The sequence below is a fragment of the Mesoplodon densirostris genome, chromosome 17, assembly GCF_025265405.1.
Source record: "Mesoplodon densirostris isolate mMesDen1 chromosome 17, mMesDen1 primary haplotype, whole genome shotgun sequence".
Taxonomy (NCBI): Eukaryota; Metazoa; Chordata; class Mammalia; order Artiodactyla; family Ziphiidae; genus Mesoplodon; species Mesoplodon densirostris.
Genome location: NC_082677.1, coordinates 15489351 through 15516271, shown reverse-complemented (window position 1 = coordinate 15516271; position 26921 = coordinate 15489351). Strand labels below are relative to the sequence as shown.

The following is a 26921-nucleotide window of genomic DNA, read 5'->3' as shown; positions in this document are numbered from 1 at the left end:
AGGAGAAATTAGAGGGGGGTGGGGAGATCTTATAGCTCAGCTTAGCCCAACAGTATCCATCTGTGGCCCGTTGCATCGGGCAGTGCCCCAGTTCTATTGGGCATATATCCTCCCTCTTCTCCAGTCTTGGGCACAGTCTGTGAGCATTGCTTTGGGATTAAATCCCACTTGGGGTGGAATTTGGGTCACGTGTTGGAGGCTTCAGCAGGGCCAGAAATTGCTCCTCAATGACTACCTTGTCTCCAGCCCTAGGGTAAAATGAGGCACAACTGCTGGCGCTCTAAAACCGTCTCCTCCTCCTACTAACGGAAGGAGCCCAGCCTCCAGTGTGTTTCCCCTTTGAAATGTATCTTACTAACATTCCTCACCCCCAAAGTGCACTTCCCACCCCAGCTCTGAGTCTCATTAATGTTTAACTGTCTTATTCATGGGGTGACTTGTTTCAAGAAATGAATATTGCAAGACAAGAGCTTCCCTGAAGTCCCTTATGCTATTGCTGTAGAACAGGTCTGGCCATAGTGTGATGACTTGCCCAGGATCCCACAGCTCACTCATGGGAGAGCTGGAACACACATCTCTTCTACCATTCCCTTCTGTCTCCATGCTCTGTTGCTTTAGTTGATGACCCCAAGCTTAATCTTAGCATTAAGTTGGGATTAGAGCTTTACAGTCAAGGGAAAGTTTAGTGTTTTTTTTCACATATATTCTACATAGGAAAGAAAAAAAAAGAATCAGGTGACATTTTTACAGTTATTAGTAAAAAGCGTTTTGTTAGGCAACTTCTGGAGACTTTAAAAATTATATTTATAAAGGCCTTTGTTGGTTAAATTCATACTATATGTTAGGAAAAATCTGATACACTTGAAAGCTCTGAAATTTTATTTTTACTTCTCATTGCAGCAGCAGGATTAAGAGAATTGTGTACTTGATTGTATCATCCTTCCCTTTCAGGTATGTGAGACTCTAGAAAAGGAGGTAATTAAGTATGTATTACATTTAATATCAATATTTTTTAATGGCAGAGGATCTGGGAGGGGGAAAAAAAGCATTTCCACTGTCAGTATGTCGCTAAATAACCTTTGTGCCCGATTTAATGCAATCTAATTTATCTTGGAATTTTAATTGAAGCTGAACATGAAGAATTGCAAAGAAATGGCATGTACGGAGTCTAATAGCAACATATTAACATGTTTTTTTCTACCTGTCAAAGTAAAAATAATGAAACATGCATTTCAAAATTCTATAGTTATAAGGAAAGTGTTTTAGTAAATACCTTATTCACCTAGAATTACTCCTTAATTCTGGAAACATTTTACTTAGATCTTTCTTCTCTACATGATAGTAAGATTTCATACTATGTTACAGATTCACACAATGTACTTGCTTCCTTTTAAATTGATAATGTTTTAATTTGCATTGCAATTGTGAAAAAGTGCTTTAAGATTAATTTATCTTCATAGATTATACAAATAGTACAATCAACTTCTAGAGAATATGTTTAGCATATATAGGAAAAAGGCTTAGGAGTTACTTTAGAGTTCAATTATGTGTGTATTCATTGAATTGAATTCCTTCTTACGTGCCCAGAACTGTGCCAGAACCATCCATTGATATGTAATCTTATATTTGTTGATAATCTCACTGATAAGAAGCCTTACTGGTCAAAGAAGTCTTTTAAGGGCTTGTGTTAGTCATGCTTTCACTTGGTTTTTATTACTCAATTCTTTAAAAATATCAAGATGAATGAGGTTTACTTTATTGTGGGAAATTGGTAGAAGACCCTTCAAAATTCTTAAATTTTAAGAAGAGTTTACAAGTGGAAACATGTCATTTGAATGTAGTTTGCCTATTCTGTCTTGGAGTGTTGGTCTGATGTGTCTTAATATAAAAGGGCATGATATCATGAAGTGGTTTAGTGGGAAATTTCTTTCCCTAACAACTGCTTCTATTGGGTGAAAGCAGAGTGATTTATGTTGAGATTCTAAGAGCAGTTCTCCCTACCCCTGAACGGTTTAACCCAAAATAATGACATTTTGATATCAGATCATGGGGCTGAAGTTAGTCTACCTATAGATGTGAAAACCACTTTATCCTTATTCGGTTTATTTATTTGTTTGTTGCAGAATACTTGGAATTTTGCTGACCTTTGTGGATGTGTCCCTCATCATTACAGACATACTTATCTCTGATAGCACGATATATATTCCTTTGGAGTATCGTGCAGTTTCTTTAGCTATGGGTTTATTTTTTTTCATGGACGTTTTTCTTCGAGTGTCTATAGAAGGGTAAGTTTGATTAATTTTTTAAAAGCACAGAGAGCTATTTTGTACTGCTATGAGAAGCATCTCAAGTAATGACCAGGTCAACCCAACTAAATATGCCCCTCTTTATCAAAATAATTCTCCTTGAAGGCATCCTCCACAAGAGAAACAACAATCCAAATCCCAATTTCTATCAGACTGAGCTTTAATATTACTCTTGCAACTGGCACTCTAGTCTGCAAACCATGTATTCTAGATGGTTCCTTCAACAGGTACAGCTTAAAGGGTTTGCAAAATGGGGCCAGGCAGCTAATATGTCTACATGCACATTATTAAGAGGAACGTGTATGTGAAGTATAAGTATTGATATTTTTATTGAGTTCAATGTAAATAAAAGCTGACAGTATATTAAGTACTAGATAATAGATCATGAGCAAACCCTACCTCAGTTAAAATAAAAATTTGTGGTACTTCCCTGGCGGTCCAGTGGTTAGGACTCCATGCTTCCGCTGCAGGGGGTATGGGTTCGATCCCTGGTCGGGAAACTAGGATCCTGCAAGCTGCACGGCCAAAAAAAATTTTTTTTAATGAGACATTTAAAACTAAATGAACAAAAACTTGTGTTAAGCTCTATGGGAGAGCGAGTCAGGGACTAAAGTCCCCAGCCTCACTTCATCCAGAGCATTTCGGAACATGCTTGTCTCCTTTCTGGCTGAATTTCTGTCCTCGTGCCTCTGAGCTGAGGACAGTTGCCCACTCCCGGGTTACTCAGAGCCTAAAGGAGCTATCCCAGGACTAGAAGATTTCCCTGGAGCCCCAGTGCCCATGGCTGAAGGAGCTAGTGTTGAGGAGGAGGTGCCAGGGCTGAAAGTTCAGCTTTGCACAGAGGAGGCCACACCAGCTCACTGGGATTCCACTGTGGGTGCAAAGCCAGGTGATGAGTTTGCAGGCCAAAGTAGTGGACCCGTCTACCTCTCACAAGCTCCTTTCATGCACTTCTCACAGCCCGTTTCTCTAGGGCTGTGACATGTTCAGCTTCCATTGTCGGATAGCATCGCTCACCATCCCATCTCTCTCTCCCCTCTGTGTCCAGGCAATGCTTGCCTCTTGTTCAATGGTTTGGTTATATCTCTTACTATACTTATGGCTCTACTTGCCATATTGATGTTTTTGTCCTATATAAGTATAAAATGAGTATGAATATTTTTTTTCCTTAATCTAGTCTAGTAAATGCACTTTAAATCATTCATCAACGCTGAATTCCTTTTAAAAAAATATTTATTTATTTTGGCTGCGCTGGTTCTTAGTTGTAGCATGCGGACTCTTAGTTGTGGCATGCACATGGGATCTAGTTCCCTGACCAGGGATCTAACCTGGGCTCCCTGCATTGGGAGCGCAGAGTCTTACCCACTGGACCACCAGGGAAATCCCAAACCGGAAATCTTAAGGGTGCTTTTAAAATATCCCTACCTCTTCTTTGGGGAAGCATAAACTTATATCTTTTTTGTTTTTTGTTACAGGGTACGACGGTATTTTTCCGATATGTTGAACTCCTTAGATGCTTCCATTATTGTGGTTTCTCTACTGGTCAATATTGCTTATTTTTTCTACAACTTCAAGTTTCTTAAAAATTTCCCCAAGTAAGAAACATATGCTTCCCTTCTCTTAAAGTTTTTCTTTCTTAAAAAGTATTTTCTGTGGCTTTCATTTTGTGTAATCTTTTAAACTCTGAATGTGCTAATTCTGTGCTAAATAAGCTGCTTGAAAATGAAACGTTGAGTTAAATTTCTACCTGGAAACTAAAGGATGGTGGTGTTTAGGGACCAGTGAAGGGTGTCCACACTGAGTACCTTAGTCGAGTGAAGAAGATGACGCCCCCAAAGAAGAAACTGGGGACTTGCCTCTTGTACCTAACTTGAACTTCTCTACCTTTTGAAATTCCCACTAAATTCCCACTTGCGCTTCAACCACACATTTCTTACACGTGAAATTCCTGGGTTTTTCCTATAACCAAGAGAGTACTGGTTTGAGTTGATGAAAAATTTGAGTGACTCCAATGATGATTCTCTAAAAAGGCAGAAATGGAAGAGAAAAACGAGGTGACACGGGTAGAAACACAGAGGTGGAATGTTTGCAGGACAGTTAACATGACGGAAGCTGAGGCAGAGTTAGAACTGTTAGGGGTCAAAGCAAAACGTGTATGAGCCACCGATGGCTTCTCTATTTCTCCTCCTCTTTCTACTGGGGCAGTGAGAAAAAGAAGAGCAAAAGTGTTCTAGGATGTAGCTGTTGGGTGGCTCACTAGGCTTATTCCTTAGTCAGATAGCTTGCACTTCCTGCACTCCAGCTTCTCAGGACTTTCCCTCAGGTCCCAACAAAACTTGATGTGATAAGCTTTTGGAGTTTTTGAAAAGAACCCAAACCAGTATGGTCTTCAGACAGGCAACCTCAGCATCACGGAAGAGCTTGTCAGAGATACCAGAAGACAAACACCTCAGGGCCCACTCTAGACCTACTGAATCAGTATGCACACTCAACCTAGAGAAGCACTAGCCCAGACCATCAGTTCTTTGCCATCGTGTTTCTTCCTGATGGTAGGAGACACACTTGGGAAGTAACTCATCTGTTATCTGCCTGATGTGTGTTCACAGCTCTAGTGAACCCCTGTTACGCATGGGAGTAACAGAGGGGAATAAGAATTCTGTTTGGATGGGAAAAAGACTGAAAAATGCTTGTCTTAAACCACAGAAGTTAAACCCACAAATTCTGAGAGTCTACCATATGACTTTTTCTTTAAATCAGAGTTTCTCAACACCAGCACTACTGGTATTTTGGACAGATCCATTTTTAGTAAGGGAGCTGTCCTGTGCGTCGGTACTGAGCAGCATCCCTGGCCTCTAACCACTAGATGCAAGTAGCAGCCCCTCACAGGCAGTTGTGACAGCCAAAAATGTCTCTGAACATTGCCAAATATGCCCAGAGTGGGTGGGGTGGGTGGGAGGCTTGGGCCAGGGGGTCGTGTGCCAAATTTTGCCCCTGGTTAAGAGCCACTGCTCTAAACTTAGTCCATACTGACAAGATCCTCTGTTTCTAAAGCAAAAATGAATCTTTTATTGTTAGATTGAGAATTGTTTTACTACCTCTACGACTTATCCTTCTGTCAAGAGCTCTTCATCTGGCTCAGCAAAACAGACATCTTGCAATGCTGACCAGGAGGAGGGTAAGTGGGCAAAATATGTTTATGATTCAGAAAAAATGTTTGTGCTTCAGGAAATACTGGCAAGGGTTGTAGATATCTATATATTGTTCTTCTTTTGTGTTGATTTATGTTTTACAAATGAATGATTGTTTTAAACCCTCAGGTTTCAGAAAACAAACGGCGATACAAGAAGGATGGATTTGACTTAGACCTCACTTACGTTACCGGTTTGTGAAGTGTATCTCTTGATTTGCCTATATTAACATCACATTTTTCTTGTGTGTGAGTAGGTAATTATATGCTAATTTTGTTCTTTCCCTGTCTGAGGCATGTTCTTTCAAAGCATTTTTTATCCATGAAGACATATGCCACTCTGATAGTGTGACATATTTGGAGTTTAACCCTGCCAATGGAAAAATCTTAATTTTCATCTCAATTCAGGGCTACTTGCTTATAGTATAGGAAGTTAAATGGATTTTCAGCTGACTCCATTTGTTTGGTTTAGAATCTATTGAGTTCTAGTAGTTATCCTCGGTCCCAAGGATTTCAGAGAGACCTGTTCTCTCCCTAGAACGCTAGAGATGAAGTCATTGCTTTGTAGGTCTCGGGTTTCCGAGTCAGGGGAACACTGGAAAGCATCCTAGAAGTTCCCAACATTGCTCATTTTTCTTTGGTGTTTAAATAAGAAAGAAATTTCCACCACAGGGGGCCCTCCAGACTAAAGTCAACGCAAATCTGTTGCATAAGGCTGGAACCAGCTGAGACTTGGGAACACTGAATGTAATGGTCCAAATAGTGGATACTTTAATATCCAGTATTGGATATTAAAGTTGATTATCCTGAGGGTTAGTTAGCTTTTTTCCTGTCATTCTCAATCCTGAAAGTTCTCTTCTATGAAAACAGTCTGATTATATGTAAGTCGAGTTCTCATATATTGTTTCCCATGTATAACATTTGTTAATAGTGACTGTTTTGACTTCCAGAGCGTATTATTGCCATGTCATTCCCATCTTCTGGAAAGCAGTCTTTCTATAGGAATCCCATGAAGGTAAGAGTTTTTATCTAACAAATGCTCCCATTTCTCAGTAAACCTAGACTGTGGAATTGTAAGATAATGTTGGCCTAGAGATGACAGTGTTCTCCTAAAAATTTACTCTTTCAGGTAAAACATTACCGTGGATTGCTATCAATTAGCTTTCGCTGTGTGATGAATCACCCGCAAACTTAAATGACTTATAACAGCAAACATGTACTTTGCTCGTGATAATGTGGTTTGTGAATTTGAGTTGGGCTTAACTGATCAGGGACACGCTTAACTAATTTCAGCAGAGCTAACTCCTGCATGTATGGGCGGCAACTGGGCATCTGAGGGTTGGCTAGTCTAAAATGGCCTTGCTGGATGGCTCCAAGTGATGTCTCATTCTGTAACAGGCTAGCTCAGGCTTGTTCACATAAGGCAGTGGCAAGGACCTCACTAGCATCAAGCGAAAGAATGCAGAGGCCCTGGCTCTCAACTAGTATAATGTGGCTTCTACCTTATTCTATTGGACAAGCAAACTACAAACCCAGTTCAGATTCAAGCGGACAACAGATGCCGTCTCTGGAAGGCAGGAATTGTGGTGAATTGTGGCTGTTTTTCATGGTCTGTCATAGGGAAGAAGATTGAGAATTCTTGAACTAAAATGTGTATTCTTAGATTGAGATCCTAAATTACAGTGGCTACATACTGCTTTAGGTTCTGTAGATTAAATAAAGTTCAAACATCAGGTGATGCTTACTATGAAATGCCAGTTAAAAGTCATTGTTTAAGAAGTTTGCATATGTGTGCGGGTGTGTATACATTAGTGCAATTTACAGTATTTGTTCTATCTCAGTAAAACTAATTATGTATATGTGTGTATGTCTATATATAAGTATGTGTATATATAATTATACTTTGAGGCATAAAAATTACTGTAAATTGTGCGAATCTCATGTATATCTTGATAAAATTATATATAGGTGGATATACAGCCAACACCCCTATCAAAATATAGAACATTTCTTGCTCTTTTTCAGTCAATACCCCAACACACTGGAGGTAATTACTCTTCTCACTTGTGTCACAACAGATTAGTTCTACTTTTTCTTGAATTTCACATCAATGGAATCATAGACTACATCTTCTGTAACCAGCTTTTTATGCTTAAAATGAATTCTGTGGGATTTATCTAATATTGTTGGGTGTACAGTAGTTCTTTCTAAATAATATTTATTGCTTCTAGAATACTGATTGAAAGCTCAAGCATTCAGTTTACTTACAGAAATTATACAATTATACATTGCTTCCCAAAGGCAGCAAACACATTACACTTTAAAAAGTCTACTTTACAGAAAATTAAAAATTCTAAATAACAAAAGGTACATCTGAAGAAACAAGTATAAATTTGGCAGCCAGTAATTTTGACAGGAAGTTGTACAGCTTGCATGACTTTAATCTGTGAACATGACCTTAGTCATTTAGCTCAAGTTCATCATTAATTTATTTTTCCAGTATAATTGTGTTTCATACCATTGACATTTGCACACTCTAGAATATGTTAGAAAGAAATGTGTAGTATTCACAAATGTTCAGAAAAGCACGCAGAAGTTCTGTGAATCTGCCCAGTTCTTCTGAGATGGTCTCACATCAGCTTCCTAAGCATATTCAATCCTACAAAATAGTAAGCTAATGTTTGAACACAATTTCCAAGATAAAGCACATTTTCTCACCAATAGTGAAGTCTTTTTCTCAAGCACCACAAAAGTATACAAAAGAATTTGAGTTTGAACAGATCTCTCAGAACGTGTTTAACCTGATATTTCAACAGACTTAAAATTTCCATGGTTTCACAAGGACCAGATTTTTAATTACTTAGAGGAGAAAGAAACGGCCTTGAAAGATGTGGACTCGATCATTACCAATAGAAAAACTATCCAATGCATATCTTACAGAAACAGAAAAATAGAATATTGCCCCTCTCAGAATAATATGTATATAATTATATGTAATATACATTATATATACTATAGAGCATATGTAAGATAATGTATAGTTGTACATGTAATTATATAATATATAATACATTTCCCTCTTAAAATAGTGTATATTTAAATAAAATGTATATTATAGTATATATTAAATATATATTAATATATAATGTGTAATATATAAAATTAGTATATAGTAAGTGTAATATATATCATGTTATATATAACTGCATATAAATTTTATATAGTATAACTATATATTATTCTATTTATAAATATATATTACATATATATCTTATCTCTTATAGAAACAGAAAAACATAATATTTCCCCCTTAGAATAATACATGTATACTTATATATAATATATATTATACAGAATAATATATAATTACATGTATAAATTATAAATTCTATGTATATGTCTCATATAACATGTAAATATATTATTCCATTTATAAATCTATAATATAAACTCATCTCATAGAAACAGGAAAATATACCATTTTCCCCTTTATAATACTATATTATATTTATATATAATATGTTATATATAATTATATAATGTATAAGGTATATAACTATATATTACATATCATATAATTATATAACAATAATATATAAGTATGCATATATTATGAATATATTAACATCATAAATATATAATACTTAAGTATATAGATATGTAACTTATATAAATTCATAATTTATATATTATATAATTTATATTTTGTATGAATGACATGTAAATTACAATTTATATATCATTTATACAGTATATAAATCTGTTATATATATTATTTGTATATAATGTTATATATGTTATATTACTTTATTTTATATTATATGATATGTATTATGTTACATATGTTATATCAAATAACATATATAACTATAAAATATGTTACATGTAAATATACATATATTATTCTAAGGGAGCAAATTTTTAATTTTTCTTGTTTCTGTAAAAGATGAACATATATGGAATTTATATTTATAAATATAAATAATACAACTACCATGAAACCCTTTAATTCATATGGTAAATGTTGAAACTATGACCAAAATATGAACACTGCCAGAGCTGTTAGAAAAAGACTAGAAGCCTTTTCACATATGTATAATCTAAGCATGATACTCTCCAAAAAAAAAAAAAAAAGAATTGTAATTATTACCTTCCAGTTTGAAAACTTTAATTCTAAATTAAAAAAGAATCTATACACAAGCCACTGATTTAACCAGATCCTCCCCCGTCCCCCCAAAAAAGTGTTTAGTAAGCAGGACCCAGAGGAGCTGATATTCACAGCTCCTACAAGAACAACTCTTTCAGGGTTTATCCCATGAAGTACTTTATTTTACAACCTTCTTCTCGTGCAAAACTAAAGGTCCATTTGATTACACAGAAATTTCATACAGTGTAAAACTAGAACTGAGTGTGAAATACTGCATGTAAGTATTTCTAAATAGTCTTGTTCCATCGGTTCATCAGTGACTTCTGTGGCTTTATAGTCATTTTCTGTGGAAGATTCTGAGCGAATCTCTCCAGTTCTACTGGAATTGGAGCCTCCTAGTTCTTCTGTTTCATGGCAGTCGGAATCCTACTTGCAGGGCCTCTGTTTTCACTGTCTTCAGAATGTAAATCTGTCTCATCCTGAGACAAGATGAGATTCCTCTATTTGATTCTTTTCCATAGAATTCTCTTCATTTATAGTTAAGGCATCATCAGATTCTTTCTCTTGAATTTTTTTTTTCTGGAATCATTTCTGGTTTTTTTTGGTTTTTTTTTTTTTTTTTTTTTTGCGGTACGTGGGCCTCTCAGTGTTGTGGCCTCTCCCGTTGCGGAGCACAGGCTCCGGACGCGCAGGCTCAGCAGCCGTGGCTCATGGGCCCAGCTGCTCTGTGGAATCTTCCCAGACCGGGGCACGAACCCGCGTCCCCTGCATCGGCAGGCGGACCCTCAACCACTGCGCCACCAGGGAGGCCCCATTTCTGTCGTTCAAGACACTCTTCCTCTTCATCCTCTTCTCTTTGTCTTTCTTCTTCGATGAAGCTGGTTCTTCTGTTTCTTCCGTCATAACTGAAGAAGTGTGACTAGAAGTTGTTTGGTCATCTCTGACTTCACCTTCTTTGTCAAACTTGAGTTTTTTAACCCCATGTCCCTCAGCTCCCAGACCATATTCATTTGGATGTTTATTTTCTATATGGCTCACTGAGGAGCTCCTGATCCAGATGTCAGAGTCACTGTGATTTTTGTCCTCATCATGCTGTAAGTTTGTAAAGACTCTTTGCTCACTGTGCTCTGAGGCAAAAACCATTCCTCCCTTCCTCCCTCCCTTCTTTCCATCCTTCCTTCCTTCCTTGTTCTCTCCCTTCCTCCCTCTCTCCCTCCCCACCCCATTCTCTCTCTCTCTCTTTTATTGTGTAAGTTGCAGGAGTACAGCATTAAAATTCAACATCTGTATACACTACAAAGTGATCACCAGCACAAGTCTAGCTGCCGTCTGTCACCATACAGTTGACCCTCTACCTATTTCAGCCACACCCCAAACCCCTTCCCCTCTGGTAACCAGTAATCTGTTCTCTGTATCTAGGTTTGGTTTTGTTGGCTTTTGTTTGTTCATTTGTTTTATTTTTTTAGATTTCACATATGAGTGAAATTGTATGGTGTTTGTCTTTCTCTGCCTGACAATTTCACTTAGCATAATACTTTCAAGGTCCATCCATGTTGTTGCAAATGACAGGACTTCATTCTTTCATGGTTGAATAGTATTCATTTGTGTGTGTGTGTGTGTGTGTGTGCGCGCATGCACGTGTATTTATCACATCTTTATTCATTCATCAGTGGACATTTGGGTTGTTTCCATATCTTGGCTGTTGTTAATAATGCTGCATTGAATATAGGGGTGCGTATATCTTTTGGAATTATAGTGTTTTTTTGTGTTCTTTGGCTAAATACCCAGAAGTGGAATAGCTGGGATCATATGGTATTTCTAGTCTTAATTTTGGGGGTCATCTCCATGCTGTTTTCCATAGTGGCTGCTCCAATTTACAGTCCCACCAACAGTGTTTGAGGGTTCCCTTTTCTCCACATCCTCTCCAACATTTGTTATTTCTTACCCTTTTGATAATAGCCTTTCTAATAAGCATGAAGTGATATCTTATTGTGGTTTCGATGTGCATTTTTCCCTAATGATTAGTGATGCTGAAGATTTTTTGTTGTGCCCATTGGCCCTCTGTATATCTTCTTTGGAAATTTGTCTATTCAGGTCCTCTACCCATTTTTTAATTGGGTTGTTTTTTTGTTTTGAGGTTGTATAGTTCATATATTTTGGATATTAACCCCTTATTGGATATATAAAGTGCAAATATTTTCACCCATTCACTAGGTTGCCTTTTTGTTTTGATCATGGTGTTTATCACCGTGCAGAAGCTTTTTAGTTTGATGTAGTCCCATTTGTTTACACTGGCTTTTGTTTCCCTTGCCTTTGGAGTCAAATCCACAAAAACATCACTAAGAGCAACGTCAGTGAAATTACCAGCTATGTTTTCTTCTAGGAATTTTATGTTCTCACATCTTACATTCAAGTCTTTAATCCTTTTTGAGTTAATTTTTGTGTATGGAGGGACATAGTGGTATAGTTTCATTCTTTTGCATGTGGCTGTCCAGTTTTCCCAACACCATATATCAAAGAGACGATCTTTTCTGTATGTTCTTTGCTCCTTTATCATAAATTAATTATCCATATATGTGTGGGTTTTTTCCCAGGCCCTCAATTCTGTTCCATTGATCTATGTGTTTGTTTTTGTGCCAGTACCCTACTGTTCTGATGACTTCAGCTTTGTACCAATAGTATAGTTTAAAATCAGGGAGCATGATAACTGCAGCTTTGTTCTTCTTTCTGAAGATTGGCTATTCAGGATCTTTTGTGGTTCCATACAAATTTTAGAACAAATTACAATTTTCTTAAAGCTTGTTAACCACCTAACTTCCTTCTCTGGTAGCTTTAAACAATGTGTATTTAGAGTAGAGGCTAATCAGAGTAGTCATCCCAACTTTTGTGGGCTATTTGCAAACCATCAGTGGGTTAGATATGACTTGGAATGTATGTACCTTTTTATTCCCTGAGTCTCCCCTGAAAGGTGCTAAGTGACGGACCAGTGAATAAAAGGGTGATACTCATTTTAAGTTAGTCCTAGGAAAAGGCTTAAGTTGGTGCCGTGTGGAATATGTAAGGTATGTGTCCATCTTTTTTAGGAAGTTGTACGGTTCCTGGATACCAAGCATCAAAACCACTACCGCGTCTACAATCTCTGCAGTATGTACATGACTCGATATTTTGCTACTCTAGATAGAAAACAGGTCACTCACTGCATGTAAGAAGTTGATTTAGTTTTTACATTTCATTTAATCATAGGTATCTGGTGGTGGTGGGAAGTGAGTTTTACAAAGTCTCCATCTTGTGCTGGCTCTGTTTGGTAGGAAAAGAAAGTGCAACAGCACACAGTGCCCTGTGAGGTAGGCAGGAGACTGGGGGCAGAGCCATTTTAGGAGAGTCAGGTCTAGTGGTAGTAGGTTTTGGAAAATATGTGTTTTTTTCCTGCCAGCTTGTGTTTTGAAGGCAATTCAACAAATGCACACTGTAACCCACTAGGAATGAGGTGTGAGGAGACCAGGGTCCTGCATGGGAAAAACCCCCCAAACCCTTTAGCAAACAAATTATAGCCCAGCTGACCCTCTTCCTGTATATTAAGTGGACATTTTCAGGAGGCAAGTATTTTGGTTGGCCGCGTTGGCTTCTGCTCTGTGTAACCTTCTGATAATGCAGTGAGTAGCCTGCTAGAAAAGTACAAGTAAGGCCTATTAAACCCAAATAATTTGGGCTTGTGTTACTCAAGATGGACAAAACACTACTCTACTTTTATTTTTGAGACCCTTATGTTTCTTTTAGAGCAGCAGGAGCCAGATAGAAAGCTCCTTTTAAAGGTAGAGGAGGAATTTCTAATAGAAAAGTATAACTTATTTACACCTTGACCATTTACTGTGTTTATTAAGGTTCGAGATATGACCCGTGCATCATTTATTTCAGGTGAAAGAGCTTACGATGCTAAGTACTTCCATGATAGGGTCTGTCGATACATGATTGACGATCACAGTGTCCCTTCTCTGAGGTAAGTTTGATGCCCGGCTGGCTGTCAGAAGAGGGCTAAATACACAGGGCTTGATTTTTTGGGAAGTCTTTTCATTCAACTAAAAATCTTTCACTTTGAATCAGTGAGATGGTGGCGTTCTCCAAGGACGTAAAAGAGTGGATGGCTCAAGATGAGGAAAACATCACAGTGATTCATTGTAAGGGGGGCAAAGGTAAAAAACGTTTTTCTTTTTCTTTCTCTTTTTCTAAAGAAATTTGAAAAATATATTAAAGTACACCCACAAGATACGTTCTGCTATTAACCGGTATTAATCATTGTGAACGTTTTTTAATATTAGCGTCAAGACTAAAGGAAGGGAAGGAAAGAGGGAGGAAGGGGGGAGGAAAGGAAGAAAGAGTAAAGAAGAGAAGAAAGTAGGGATAGAAGAACTGAGGAAGGTTAAGTGTGTTTTCCCTTGTTTATTGACTCTTTGGGTTTCTTCATTTTTGATTTGCCACAATACAAACACTGTTTAACTTTCGAAACCATCAGAGCACTTTTCATTTTATTTAAGGTTGTTCTTAAACTTTGTGAGGACCTTTTAAAGTTAAGAGTGTCAACAGCAATGCCATTTCAAAGACCCAAAATTAGACTGCAGTTTTTATAGTGTAATGATACATAGAAGTTGATTTTGGTGGGGGGAAAATGGGGGTGGTGGGAAAGCCAGTTGTCAATTCAACCAATTTAGCTTGAGTCAGGTTTTCTCTCATTCAGATTTAGGCTTTTAATAATCATCTAGGCATATTTCACAATGTTTGACAAATAAGGAATGATGGTTTTGTTGGGCTGTGAAACAGTTTTTTATATTAAATTCCAGGAAAACACACTTTAAAACTGCCTTCTGTAATTGAGTAGAATAAAGTTTGAGTCTTATTTGAAAAGTCGTTTCACGCTCATGAGTTAGTAGGCAAGTTCCATCTTTAGTTCCACAGGTCAAAATATTCTGTATGTATGGCCATTTACAATATTGTGCCTAAATGAAGAATACAGAGGTTGAACCACGTGGAACTGCCTTTCTTTGGACCATCTTTTACTTTAAAAAAAAGGCCATTTAATATGGCTCAACCAAAATATTATAATCTAAGAGTTGGCTTTAGTTTTCTTTTAATCAGGTTAATTCCCTGCTTAAAGGAGGACCTTCATTTCAAATTTCATTTTTTTTTTCTGAGAGCAGACTTCCATTATTCTGTGTTCATGTGTGTTTCATTGCTTTTCCTTTAGGATTGTTTGGAAGGCTAGTGTTCAGTTGGTCTGTACCAGAGCTGCTCCTTTTTTCAAGTTTTCATTCATCTTGGTTTTGCTTCTTTTTGTTGGTTGATGTCTGCACATTACCAGTGATATCATGATAGCCCAAATATTTTGTTATTGATTTTATAGGACTTCTTTAAATAATCTGGATGCTAATTTTTTGTTAGCAGTTTATATTGCAAATATCTTCTTCCACTGTGTTGTCTTTTAAATTTGATTATGATTTATTTTGTCATATAGAAGGTTTTAATTTTTAATGTAGTGAAGTTTATCAATGTTCTGTGTGTGCGTGGTTCGTGCATTTTGGTCATGTTTAAGAAATCCACCCATACACTGAGGTGGTGAAGATATTCTCCTTATAAAATAGTAAAGTTTTGCTTTTTACATTTAGGTCTTTAATTGGAATTTGGGGAGGGAGATTTTTTTTCTATATGGATAGACAATTGTCCTAAAACTATCTATCACATGCTCATGTAGTCCCCATCAACTTGTAGTCCCTTCTCAGTCATATACCAAGTTTCCATATGCATTTGGGACTGTCTGTGAATTTTCTATACCACACTGTTGTAATTTTTATAGCTTTATAATATATCTTGATAAAGACAGAAATCTCTTGACTCTTTGTATATTTAATTTTAGAATTATTTGATCAAGTTCTACGTGAAAATATATTTGGGATTTTTATTGGAACTGCATTGAATCTATAGATTAATTCAGAAGCATTGAGAACTTTGCAATATTGAGCTGTACATGAAGAGTTTTCTATTTATTTGAATCATCTGATCTTTCAATAATATTTTATACTTCTCTTCAGGATGGTCTTGTATATCTTTTGTTAAATTCATCCCAAGACACATTGCTACTGCAAAAGGAAGCTTTTTTCTATTACATTTGGATTGGTTCCAATTTTTAGTATTATAATGCTGCTATGAAATACATTTTTCTTGTTGCACATGTGCCCACATTTCTGTTGAGTGTAGACCTTGGACTAAAATTGTTTTGTCTTAGGATAATGAATCTCAAACTTTCATAAATGATGTCATCTGTTTTCCGAAACAGTTGACAATTTACACTCCACTGGCATTGCATGAAAGTCCCAAGTATTCCACATCCTTAAGCAACGCTTGGATTTCTCAGTCATTTTAATTTTAGCTCTTGGGTGGGTGTGTAGTTGTATCTCATTATGGCTCTCATTTGCATTTCTATGGTTACTAATAAGATTGAGAACGTTTTCATAGGTTTATTATGATATCCTTGGATATTCTTTTCTGTGAAGTATCTGTTTAATTTCCTTGTCTATTTTTCTCCTGGATTGTTTGTTTTTTTCCAATTGACTTGTAGGAATTCATTATATATTCTCCATTTCAACTCTGTGGTTTGTTATATGTATTATACAGTATTCCAAGATACCTTTTCTGCTCTGTGATTTGCCATTTCTCTCTGAGTATCTTTTGGTTAACAGCACTTCTTTTCTAACATAGTCAGTGTACATTGTTCTTTCTCTTCTTAAGGTTAGTGTTCTGTGTCCTAATTAAGAAATCTTTCCCTGAGTTTAAAAAGACATAGTCCTATATTATCTTATATAAGTTTTATTTCGTTTGGAATTGATTTATGTGTGTGGTGTGAGGAAGGGGTCAAGTTTTATCATTTTCCATATGGCTGTCTCATTGTTTCAGCACACTGATTTCATTTCCTTGCCGTTCTGCAGGACATGGGTCTGCTTCTGAACTTTCTAATCTGTTCATTGCTTTTTCATCCATCTGTGTGCTAGCAGCACAACTCTCTTACTTGTCTTCGCTTTCTAATAAGTCCTGATTTCCCTTAAAGGGAGTCCACTCATCTTGTTCTTCACAGTTGTTTGTGTTTTTTAGGCCATCTACATTTCCGTATACATTTTGGAATCAGCTAGTCAAGTTACACACACACACACACACACACACACACACACACACACACACACCACACACACACACACATCACACACATCACACACACATCACACACATCACACACACCACACACACACCCCACAGCCCTGATGGAACTTTGGAATTTCATTGAAGCTGTAGATAGAGGGGAATTGAAATCTTTACAATACTGAGTTTTCCAATCCATGAATGGAAATATCCACTCACGTAGTTAAGTCTTCTTCAGTCTCTCTTTATAATGCCTTTTCATTTTCTGCATAGAAAGCTTGTATATGTGTGGTTAGATTTATTCCTAGATATTTGATATTTTGATATTTTAACTATTATAAATTATATCCCTTGGAAATTTTTATGTCCTAGATGTTTTTTTTTTTGATGCTCTAAATGCAGTTGATTTTACTAACCTTGCAATCAGCAAGCAACTAAATTCTTTCATTAATTCTATTAACTTGTCTGTTAATTCTTTTGGATTTTATGGCACATGATGATATCCTATGAAATAATGAGCTAAGTTCTTCCTTTTCAATCCTTTTTTTCCCTAGCACTGGCTAGAACCTTTGGTACAGTGTTGAATTATATGGGATGATCGCAGGAATCCTTGTTCTCCTGCTCTCAAAGGAAAAGCTTTCAGCATCTCATCAATTACTTTAGGCTGTGTGTCAGTGTTAGATAGTCTCTATCAGATTAAGACATTCCTTTAATTTGCTAGGAGTTTTTATAATGAATGAATGTTGAATTTTCTTGGAAGCTTTTTCTGTGTCTTTAAAATAATATGATTTCTTACCTTCATTCTATTAATCTGGTTGATGACATTGATTATAAAGTAGTAAACTAACCTTGAATTCCTGGAATAAACACAATTTTGTTGTGCTCTCTTATTTTTTTAGTAAATTGCTGGATTCTGTTTGCTAATATTTTCTTAAGGGTTTTTGGATCTATGTCATGAGTAAGAGTGGCTATAGTTTTCAAATTTTGGCTTCATAAACCAAAATTAAGTTGTACTTACTCTTTTTTTTTAAGTCTCTGGATGAGTTTGTATAAGTTGACATTTTTTTTCAGTAGTATTCAGTAGTAAAGCAACATTGGCCTCAGTGGGGGAATTGGCCTTAGTTTCTCTGTGGGGAAGTTTTTAAAGTATGGCTCAATTTCTTTATTAGATATGGGATTATTTATAATTTTATTTCTTCTGCACATTTTGGGTATTTTCCCAAGCATTTGTTCATTTTATCTAAATTTTCAAATGTCTTGGCATCAAATTGTCTTAAAATATCTTATTCTAATGTCTACAGTGGTGTTCCCTTTTTCATTCCTCACATTGCTGTTTTTGGTGCCCTCTCTCTTTTTTCTTTTGATTAGTCTCACCAGGAATTTACTACTTTTATTAGTCCTTTCAAAGTACCAAGTGTTTTGGCCTTACTGATCTTCCCTATTATTTGTTTTTTATTTCATCATTTCCTTTAGTGTTTCCTTTCTTCCACTTTCTTTGGTTTAATTTGCTGTCTTTTTCCTAACTTCTTGAGATGGATGCTTAACCCAGATTTTCAGCCTTTCTCTTTTCTAGTGAGCGTTTAAGGCTATAAATTTCCCTCTAAGAATAGATTTAGCTTCATCACACAAGTTTTTATGTATATTCATTATTATTTAGTTCGGAATATTTTCTAATTTCCATTGTGTTTGTTTCTTAGACTCATGGGTTCTATAGAAATATACTGTCTTATTTTCAGACATGAGGATTTTGTAATTATCTTCTAGTTATTCATTTCTGGTTGTATTGCATTGTGGTCAGAGAACATATGCATTTTTTTAGTTCTTTGAGACTTATTTAGACTTGCTTTATCACCCAGAATTTGGTCAATTTTATCAAATGTTTTCTGTGCACTTGAAAATAAAGTGTATTATGCATTGTCCTGAACAGTGTTCTCTATGTGCCCATTAGGTTGTTTGTTAATTGTTTTATTCAAATCTTCTATATCCTTACTGATATTTTATTTTGGTTTGCTTGAATTCTTTGCAGCATAATTCCTTCCTCCCACCCCCGCCATTTGCTTGGAAGTCATATACTCTTTTTATATTCCTTAGTAATTTCTCTAAAGGTTTCAACTGACATCCCTTATTTAGCTATCAGTTTTTGCTTTTTTCGTAGTGTTGACCTTGTATCTTCCTGAACTCGTTCATTAGTTTTAGGACTTAGCCTATAGATTTACTTGGACTTTTCTAGTCTGCAAATAATGAGAGTTTGTTTCTTCTGTTTTTATCCCTATACACTTTTTCTCATCTTACAATACTGGCTAAGCCATGTAGTAAATAGAAGCAGTGAATAGTGGACATTTTGTTTAGTTCCTGGCTTTAAGAGGAATGTTATCATCATTTCATCATTAATATGATATACCTGGTAGGTATTTTGGTAGATTCCTTTCATCATAGTTAAAAACTTAAAACCTTTGTCCAATAGCAAAAGTTTAGGGAATGAATATATGTTTATGTTTTAAGTTAAAATACTGAAGACAGGTGTAAATCATTTTAATGATTCCTTGCATACCTGACTTGACTGGATGAGAGGGCATCTACTTTGTCTGTGGTTGTGCTTCCAATTAATGTTCCAATTGTGTTTCCAATATAAATTGGAAAAAAACCATGAGACTTTGAGGATAAAATGACATGAAATCAAGGATTTGCTTTAACATGCTGGTTGGGGGGCTGGGGTGCGTGTAGAGAGGGGGAGGGAAAGAAGGATGAGGGAAGAAAAGGAAGAAACAAGTCTAACAATCAATCTGATAATTATCGAATCTGGGGAACAGGTATATGGGGGCTCATTATTCTGTTCTTTCGACTTTAAGGTGTCTTGTAGCACACAAAACACTCTACCTAAAATGGAAGGAATGATAGGTATGGCAAATGCTCCGTGGTGTTTTGGGTTCTGTCCATGTTTGATCTTTTATAGTTTCTTTTATTTACATTAGTAGGAAAACAGGGTGTGTCATTACTCTTAACTGGTAGGTGTCTCTTTAGCTTTAGAGTCTGGAGCAGAGCTCGTTGCCTCTGCCTGTTACTGCAGTCTCCAGGGGTCATGACTCAGAACAACAGACACGGGCACATCCATGCACACACTTAGCACAGAACTCCAGGGAGAAGCTCAGAGCAAGCCGTGTAAGGGCTTTGTCTATCTCTGAATTGAAATATTTTGAGCCAGCACTTTCCGAGTGGAAGAAAATCAATCCAAAATGAACTCTAAACACTTGTGAGCGTAGTTTTATAGCAAGTCCTGCCATGAGCAATGGTTCATGAACTAACTTCTTTTCTAGGAAGAACTGGAACTATGGTCTGTGCCTATCTTCTTGCCAGTGAAATATTTGCAACCGCAGAGGTATGAAAGATGCTCCTACCAATGCTGTCTTAGGCTGATTGAATCTGTTAGCTCTGAAACCTCATTGGTGGGATGGTAACATGATTCCTGAGTCATGGTACTTAATGGAGTTGTAATTGGAGAGGTGATGATTAGAAAGCCTGGTTTGGATACTTTCTCGTTTAACTGGCACTAGTTAGTAACTGACCTCAGGGCCTCTTTGGGACGGGATGGAGGGTGAGGTCAGTGAGACGCTCACCTTGGACACAAAACTTAAGGGAATGCCAAAAATCTCAGTAATTAAGTTAAATAATATTCCAGTGCAGCATTGAAAAAATCTAAGTTAATGCCAAAAAATCCATCGTGGATACAATATGAATATTTTAAATAAAGACAGGACACAGCAGACTCCAGATTAATGTGAAATGAGTGAGGTCAAGTTGTGAAAGTGCAAAAAAACCCTCAGCAATACAGAAGCTTGACTTGCCTCCCCCAGACCCAGAACTGCTCTGACATAATCCCACCAGCTCCAGGCCTTCCTCCTTTCTCACGAGAATAAGAAAAAGATGGGTTAGGGAAATTTTCTAAAGGACCTTGAACATCCTTGCAAGTGCTAGGTGGGTAAAAGGCATCGTTTTCCAACTCGGAACAAAGTCTCCCCTGGGTGTTATATGTTTGCACAGTCAACATCTGTGGGACCTGTGCCCTCTGGAAATTCCTGAGAAGACAGGATGGGCTGTTGCTATGTCTTAAAGCAGGGTTCCCACTCTTTTTCTGCCACGATCTCGCTGAAAAGTCACCTCTTAGAGGGCACGCTTTCAGCCACTCTGCTTCTCTCTCAGCCTGCAGCCCAGAGAAGAGAAGCTGGGGGTTCTGATCTGGGCCCAGCACCCTGATTCCACCATCTTCTTTATTTCAAATTTGAGACACACAGGTTAGGAAAATGGATGCTCTAGGACAGTGTTTTTCACACTATGGATCAGTTTATCAGTGAGTTGTGAAATCAACTTATTGGGTTGTCACTCGCATTTTTTAAATAAAATGGAATCGATTAGGAAATATCAAAAGGTAAGTATTGTTTGTGAAACTTGTTTCAGTTCTGTATGTGCGAGAGAGAGAGAGTGCGTGTGTATGTGTGTGTGTGTATCTCCCAGGTTTATGAATGTGGATTGTAGCTTTAAAAATAAAAAGTTTGAGGGACCTCTCTCAGGTCCAGTGGTCAGGACTGCACGCTTTCACTGCCGAGAGTTGAGTCCCTGGTCAGGGAACTAAGATCCCGTAAGTTGTGTGGCGTGGCCAAAATCAGTAAATACATAAAGTTTGCAAGCGGTTGGTCTGGAGCCCTAGACAGAGCCAGAGGCCAGTGCTCAGGCCTTTGCTGTCTCTCACAGGCTGCATGCATCTCCATGGCAGGTCACTTGGTTTTCCTTTGGTCCTAATCTTCTCCATTTGTAAAATAGAAAGATAGGAAGAAGGACCAGATTATCTCCAAAGTCTTCCAGCTCTAAAATTGCCCGTCTTTATGCATCTTTGAATGAGAGTAGGCCTTGATGTGGCTTTGTTAATTCTGTTATTTCGGGTATAGCCTCTGCCCAAAGACCGCTGACTTAAGGAAATCATGTGCCCTTAGAAACTTCAGAATGCCTTATACAGTAAAGGGATGTGCAGATGACCCATGATTGGACTGTCCCCTTTTTTATAGGACAGCCTTCATTACTTTGGAGAACGACGAACGGATAAATCCATCAGCAGTAAATATCAGGGAGTAGAAAATCCTTCTCAGGTAAGTGTTCTTTCTTTAACAGGGGTCACTCTGGGTAATTAGGTTAAGATTGACATCTGTTACCTGGTTTCATTTTAGACTCTCTTCCTTGGGTGATTCCTTAGGTCATCTTCTCCTTGGGTGATCTTCCCCTTGGGTGGTCTTCCCCTTGGGTGACCTTCCCCTTGGGTGCCCCGTGACAGGCCTTGATCCCTTCCATAGGCCAGGAGCCCTGCCTCAGGTGTTGCTTGGCTTTGCAAGCACTGAGTTCTCCCAGAGCACCCTGCCTTCCATTTTAATTGGTTATTGTTTGCAGAGTTCAGGAGTTGATTCCCTTCCCGAGGTAGGAAGGTCCGATTCCTAAGGTTTCAGACCCCTGAAGATGATCTGAAGTCACTAGCCTTTTATTTCCATGTAAAGAGGAACTGAGTCTTTCACAAACCCCTATTAGGGCAATTCAGCCCTTGTAGAACATTGTGTGTGTGTGTGTGTGTGTGTGTGTGTGTGCGTGCGTGCGCGCCCACACATGGGCTTGCACATGTGTAAGGGAGAGACAGACAGTGACAGAAAAAGGCAGAGACAGAGTCAGTGGGAGGGGGGCTGCATTTCAAAAGAGAAAGGAAAGGGAAAAGTAACATTTTTCAAAAACCTATTTTATACTAGACACTATTGTACTTTTACATATATTGTCTCATTTAATACTCAGACAACCCATGTGACTCATATGTTATTACCTTATTTTTTTTCCCTTTAAAAACATTTTATCATGGACTTTTTCATAAAAAGTCAAGACAGTCATACAATAAATCCCCTTCTATTCATCACACTGCTTCAGCAATCATTTCGTCATGTGGCCAACCATTCATTCCCTCCCCACTCTACACACACATACACACACACACACACGCTTTATTTTCACACTAAACTTGGATTATTTTGAAGGAAATTCCAGACATCAGATCATCTTATCCCCTAAGCATTTTAATATGACATCTAACATAAAGACTCTAAAAAAAAAACCCCTTAAAACCATTGACATATCTAACAATAGTATACCTTAATAGTATCAAATGTCTAGTCCTCGTTTAAATTTCCATAACTATCTTAAAATCTTTTTAAAACTTAGTTTGTTTCAGTCAGGATCCAAACAAGGGCACACGTTTCATTTGGTTGCTATGTCTCCTTAAGTCTCTTTTAGTTGATAGGTTTCCCACCTCTCTTTTTTTTTCTTCCTTGTAAATTGTTTATTGCAGAAACCAGGCCATTTATCCTATAGAGTTTACAACATTCTAGACTTTGTTGAATCCTGCTAAGGGTTTTGCATTCATTATCTAATATAATATTCTGAATAACGCAATGAGTGGGCACCATTATGATTCCCATGTTATAGACTGGGAAATCGAGGTTCAGGGAAACTAACTGTTTGAACTAAGAACTCAAATGCAGATCTTTCAGACTCCAAAGCCCATTATTTCCCATCCTGTGCACAGCTTCTCATTTGGATTGCCTTTTGTATACGGCCCCTCAAACCCAAGTGAGAGATGGTTGGGAATTCTTAAGTAAATGTGGATGTGGCCATGAAGGAGAGTTTTCTTTGAGTGAAGTGATGAAAGCTGATACCCTTGGCTTAGTTAGCAGAACACTGTAACTGCTGGCTCTAGACATTTCATTTGGGATCAAAGAACTCAGCCTTATCCATTCATACTTTTCTGCCAAACTCAAGCAACACAAGAAAGTAAAAACGATAGCCATAGGCTATAAGTAATACATCAACTTATTGAAGCCCAGCTCGAATCATGCCATTTCACGCTCAAAATCCGTAATGGCTTCTGACTGCCAATGGCAACAAATATGTTTTAACCAGGCACTCCCAATCTAGATAGGATTTTTCCAACCACTTCTCCCACTATGTGCATTCACACGCTCTAAGGCGTTTGGATTGTTTGCCGTTTCCCAGCCTGTTTATACTTTACACCCACGTGCTCACAAGGGCCCCTTGTCCTGGAGTCCCTTTGCCCTCCCAGCCTGAAGTAGTCTCCTGCTTTTTCAGGAGTTCTTATAGCCCTTTGTGTTCCTTTTAGGGACTAAGTTGCTTTACGCTATTTTCCAGCTACTCGAAGTTGTGTCTTCTCTACCCTTTTTGCACGCCCACGTCTTGCCCATCTTTCCACCCTGGCAGCCCGAAGTGCCTCATATAGTATCTCCTTTGTCTGTAGTGAGTGCTTACTAAGTATATGTTGGTTTTATTAACTTCTGCTACGTGCGCCTGTTGTTTGGGGCTGTAGGGGAAAGAAGCGTGAGAGCAAAAGCAGCTACAGGGCCATGGCAGGTTACAAGCCTTTAGTGGAAGGTCAAGAATCTGGTGGCAGGAGCCAAGGGGACGTTCGATGTAGCTCCTTCAGGCACATCTTCCCTTCCCCATTTCCTCTGCAGTCACGTGCAGGGTCTCTAACTTACTCCAGGACTGGCACACCCTAGGCTGCAGCTGAGTCTCTTCTGATTCACTGGGCTAGCCATGCAGGGGCCCGGCCTCAGGCTTGAGGGCTGTGTTGGCGAGGCCCCAGGACAGAGTTCCCTGCGTGTGCGGCAGTAATTCTCAGACACCATCCCCTCCTGACCCTGCAGCGTGGCCATTCAATGCACTACATACATTTCATGCACCCCTGAGTTAAGAGCTTGACTGGTCCTTTCCAATGCAGAGGATGGTGGTTAATTTTATTAACACTTCCCAACGGGTGGGGAAGAGTCTATGAACTTTTCAGTCCGGTTGATTCTGTACCAGAACTCTTCTTAACTTCTAGAAGAAAGGAGAGCCCTTGTGAACAGCTTGCCATGGGAGACGGACTAGGCTAAGAGAATCCCCAGGCTTCCTTGCAAACATGGAATTGAGGGAATGGGAAGCGGAGAGATGCTCACTGGCTGGGACTAGAGAAGGATGTGAATGTGCTGCTGGCCCATGGAGCTCTCCCCCTGAGCTCTTATGTCTTCCCTTCTCTCATGCCGAGGAGGCTACTGCTCCCCAAAGCACAAAGCTTCCTTTAACTCAGCCACAATGAAGCTTCTACCCCAGACCGACCTCTCCCACATTTGCAGTTAATGGCATCTTGCTGTCATGTTGTTCTAGCTGTTTTGTTGGTTCTGCTTAGTTGCTCTCTCAGTCCCAGCAGCCTCTAAGCCACACCTGGCTCCTTTCTTGTTCCTTGCCTGTTGCTCTTCATTCAGTATTTGTTTTCTAAGGTAGATATTTAGTCATGAGGCAACAAATGCCTAGTTACATAATGGCAGCCAATCAATGTTTCCTTCATCAATTATTTTCCTTAAACAAATCAGGACTTTTTACCTTCACTTAAATCGAGACTTCTTTTGTATTGCAGAAGAGATTTGTTGGATATTTTGCAATGGTGAAAAATACCTACAAGTTGACTCTTCCTCCAGTGAAGAAACTCACGATGAAAACAATCATTATTTATTCAATTCGTGGTAAGTGCTTTATGTATAATTGGAGAATTGGCAGGAGGGCCAATGTTCTTGCTATTCGGGAGGGTTTTCTCATGGTTATGTGCAAAGACAACCCCAATGCATAGCTGTCTTTTTGTGTAGCCTCCGGTATAAACCCCTCCTCCTGGAATTGCCCATCAGCCCAGCACTGCTGTGGCCACGTTACCACTGCTTAGGTGTCCTCTCCTTTCCTTTCCCATCACCAATCTGGGGGGCTCCATCCCCCCTTCCCTTTCTCCTGTTCTCATTGCTGCTCTGGCCTCAGCCCAGGGTGTCCTTTTCAGAGTAGAACCTCCGAGATTAAAGGGAGGGAAGGTCCCATGAGACCCGGAGACCACTTCTTTCTCATGCCCATCTCTGGTTCAGGGTTTGTCTTGGAAGATGCATCCCGGTATCATTTTCTCTCCTGCTCCTCTCAGAAACCTTTTTTTTTTCTCTTATCTCCTGATCTCTCCCTTTCCCCGCCCTCTTCCCCCATAGCCCCCTCTCCCCCAGCAACCCCATCAGGATGTCTTAAATACCCGAACAGCAAATGAATTTTGTTGCCACAAATTCTTTTTGCAAATAACTGCTGAGAACCGCTTTGGGCCAGGCCCCCTGCTCATGTTTCTTTGCCCTTCAGGAGCCCCTGCGTGTAAGCAGAGGAGAGGAAGGCACACAGATGAAGAGCTGACCACAGTGTTGGACAGCTTCCTAGGAGAACAGCACTTAGGTCTTCCCTACCTGAACCTACAGGAACACAAAAAAGGGTTGGGAGAAACCTGGCCTCTGTGGGGGGGCTCTCTCAGCCCCCTAGCTGTTACCAGTTCTTACCTAGAGTAAAAGTCCTATCAACTTCAAAAGAGCTGACGATGCCTGCTTTGGGAGTGTAAGGAGAAAGAGGGGACCTGCCGTCGCCCCGAGAGGCAGAGATATTGGTCAGATCGTCCACCTCTGGGACTTGAAAGAAAAGGAAGGGAGAGGGATGGGCCTCAAGGCCATGTCTTTATTTCTCTGTCACCCGCCTAGCTTCCCTGTACAGCTCACCCTCAGGGAGGTGGAAACAGGGACCCCTCAGTGTGGAGGGGATGGGGCCTCACTCAGTGCCAGAGGCGCAGCAGGAGGTGATGCTTCTGATTGCCTAAAGCAACAGCCAGCTTGTGGAGCGCGAGGCGCGGTGCTGAGTGCCGGGCCTCTCCTGGCCTGGCTGCGGGGCGAGGGCGCTGGCGTCCACCCAGACAGCCTATTGCTTTTAGCCCTCTGAGGAGTCCCACAAAATAAGATCTAGACACGTAATTTTTAATGTTTCGTCCAATTATTCAGAAATAAGAGAACCCTTTAGAATGTATGTAAAAACTGCATAGTCAAAAAAAAAGTACAATTGTGAGTTAAAATAGAAAATGCTTTTTTTCAAATTATTTACATATTTCTCCCTTCTTCTCCAAATGCCCGCATCGCCGCCACTTCTTGGCAGGGGTGAGGAATTGTGAGAGTTACCACGAGCA

At 38.7% G+C, this 26921-nt stretch overlaps 1 protein-coding gene across 1 annotated transcript in view; it reads left to right on the top strand.

The window, feature by feature from the left end:
• Nucleotides 1-907: 907 nt before the first annotated feature.
• The window catches only part of LOC132477392 (phosphatidylinositol 3,4,5-trisphosphate 3-phosphatase TPTE2-like), a 50202-nt gene continuing 24188 nt past the window's right edge, over nt 908-26921 (top strand). Inside the window, exons 1-12 of the mRNA XM_060079759.1 lie at nt 908-951; nt 2124-2285; nt 3782-3901; nt 5382-5481; nt 5624-5687; nt 6444-6508; nt 12724-12784; nt 13556-13637; nt 13742-13830; nt 20137-20198; nt 21880-21960; nt 25314-25419. Coding sequence (XP_059935742.1) covers nt 2236-2285; nt 3782-3901; nt 5382-5481; nt 5624-5687; nt 6444-6508; nt 12724-12784; nt 13556-13637; nt 13742-13830; nt 20137-20198; nt 21880-21960; nt 25314-25419 — 880 coding nt within the window. The 5' untranslated portion in view covers nt 908-951; nt 2124-2235. The remainder of the gene's footprint in view (nt 952-2123; nt 2286-3781; nt 3902-5381; nt 5482-5623; nt 5688-6443; nt 6509-12723; nt 12785-13555; nt 13638-13741; nt 13831-20136; nt 20199-21879; nt 21961-25313; nt 25420-26921) is intronic.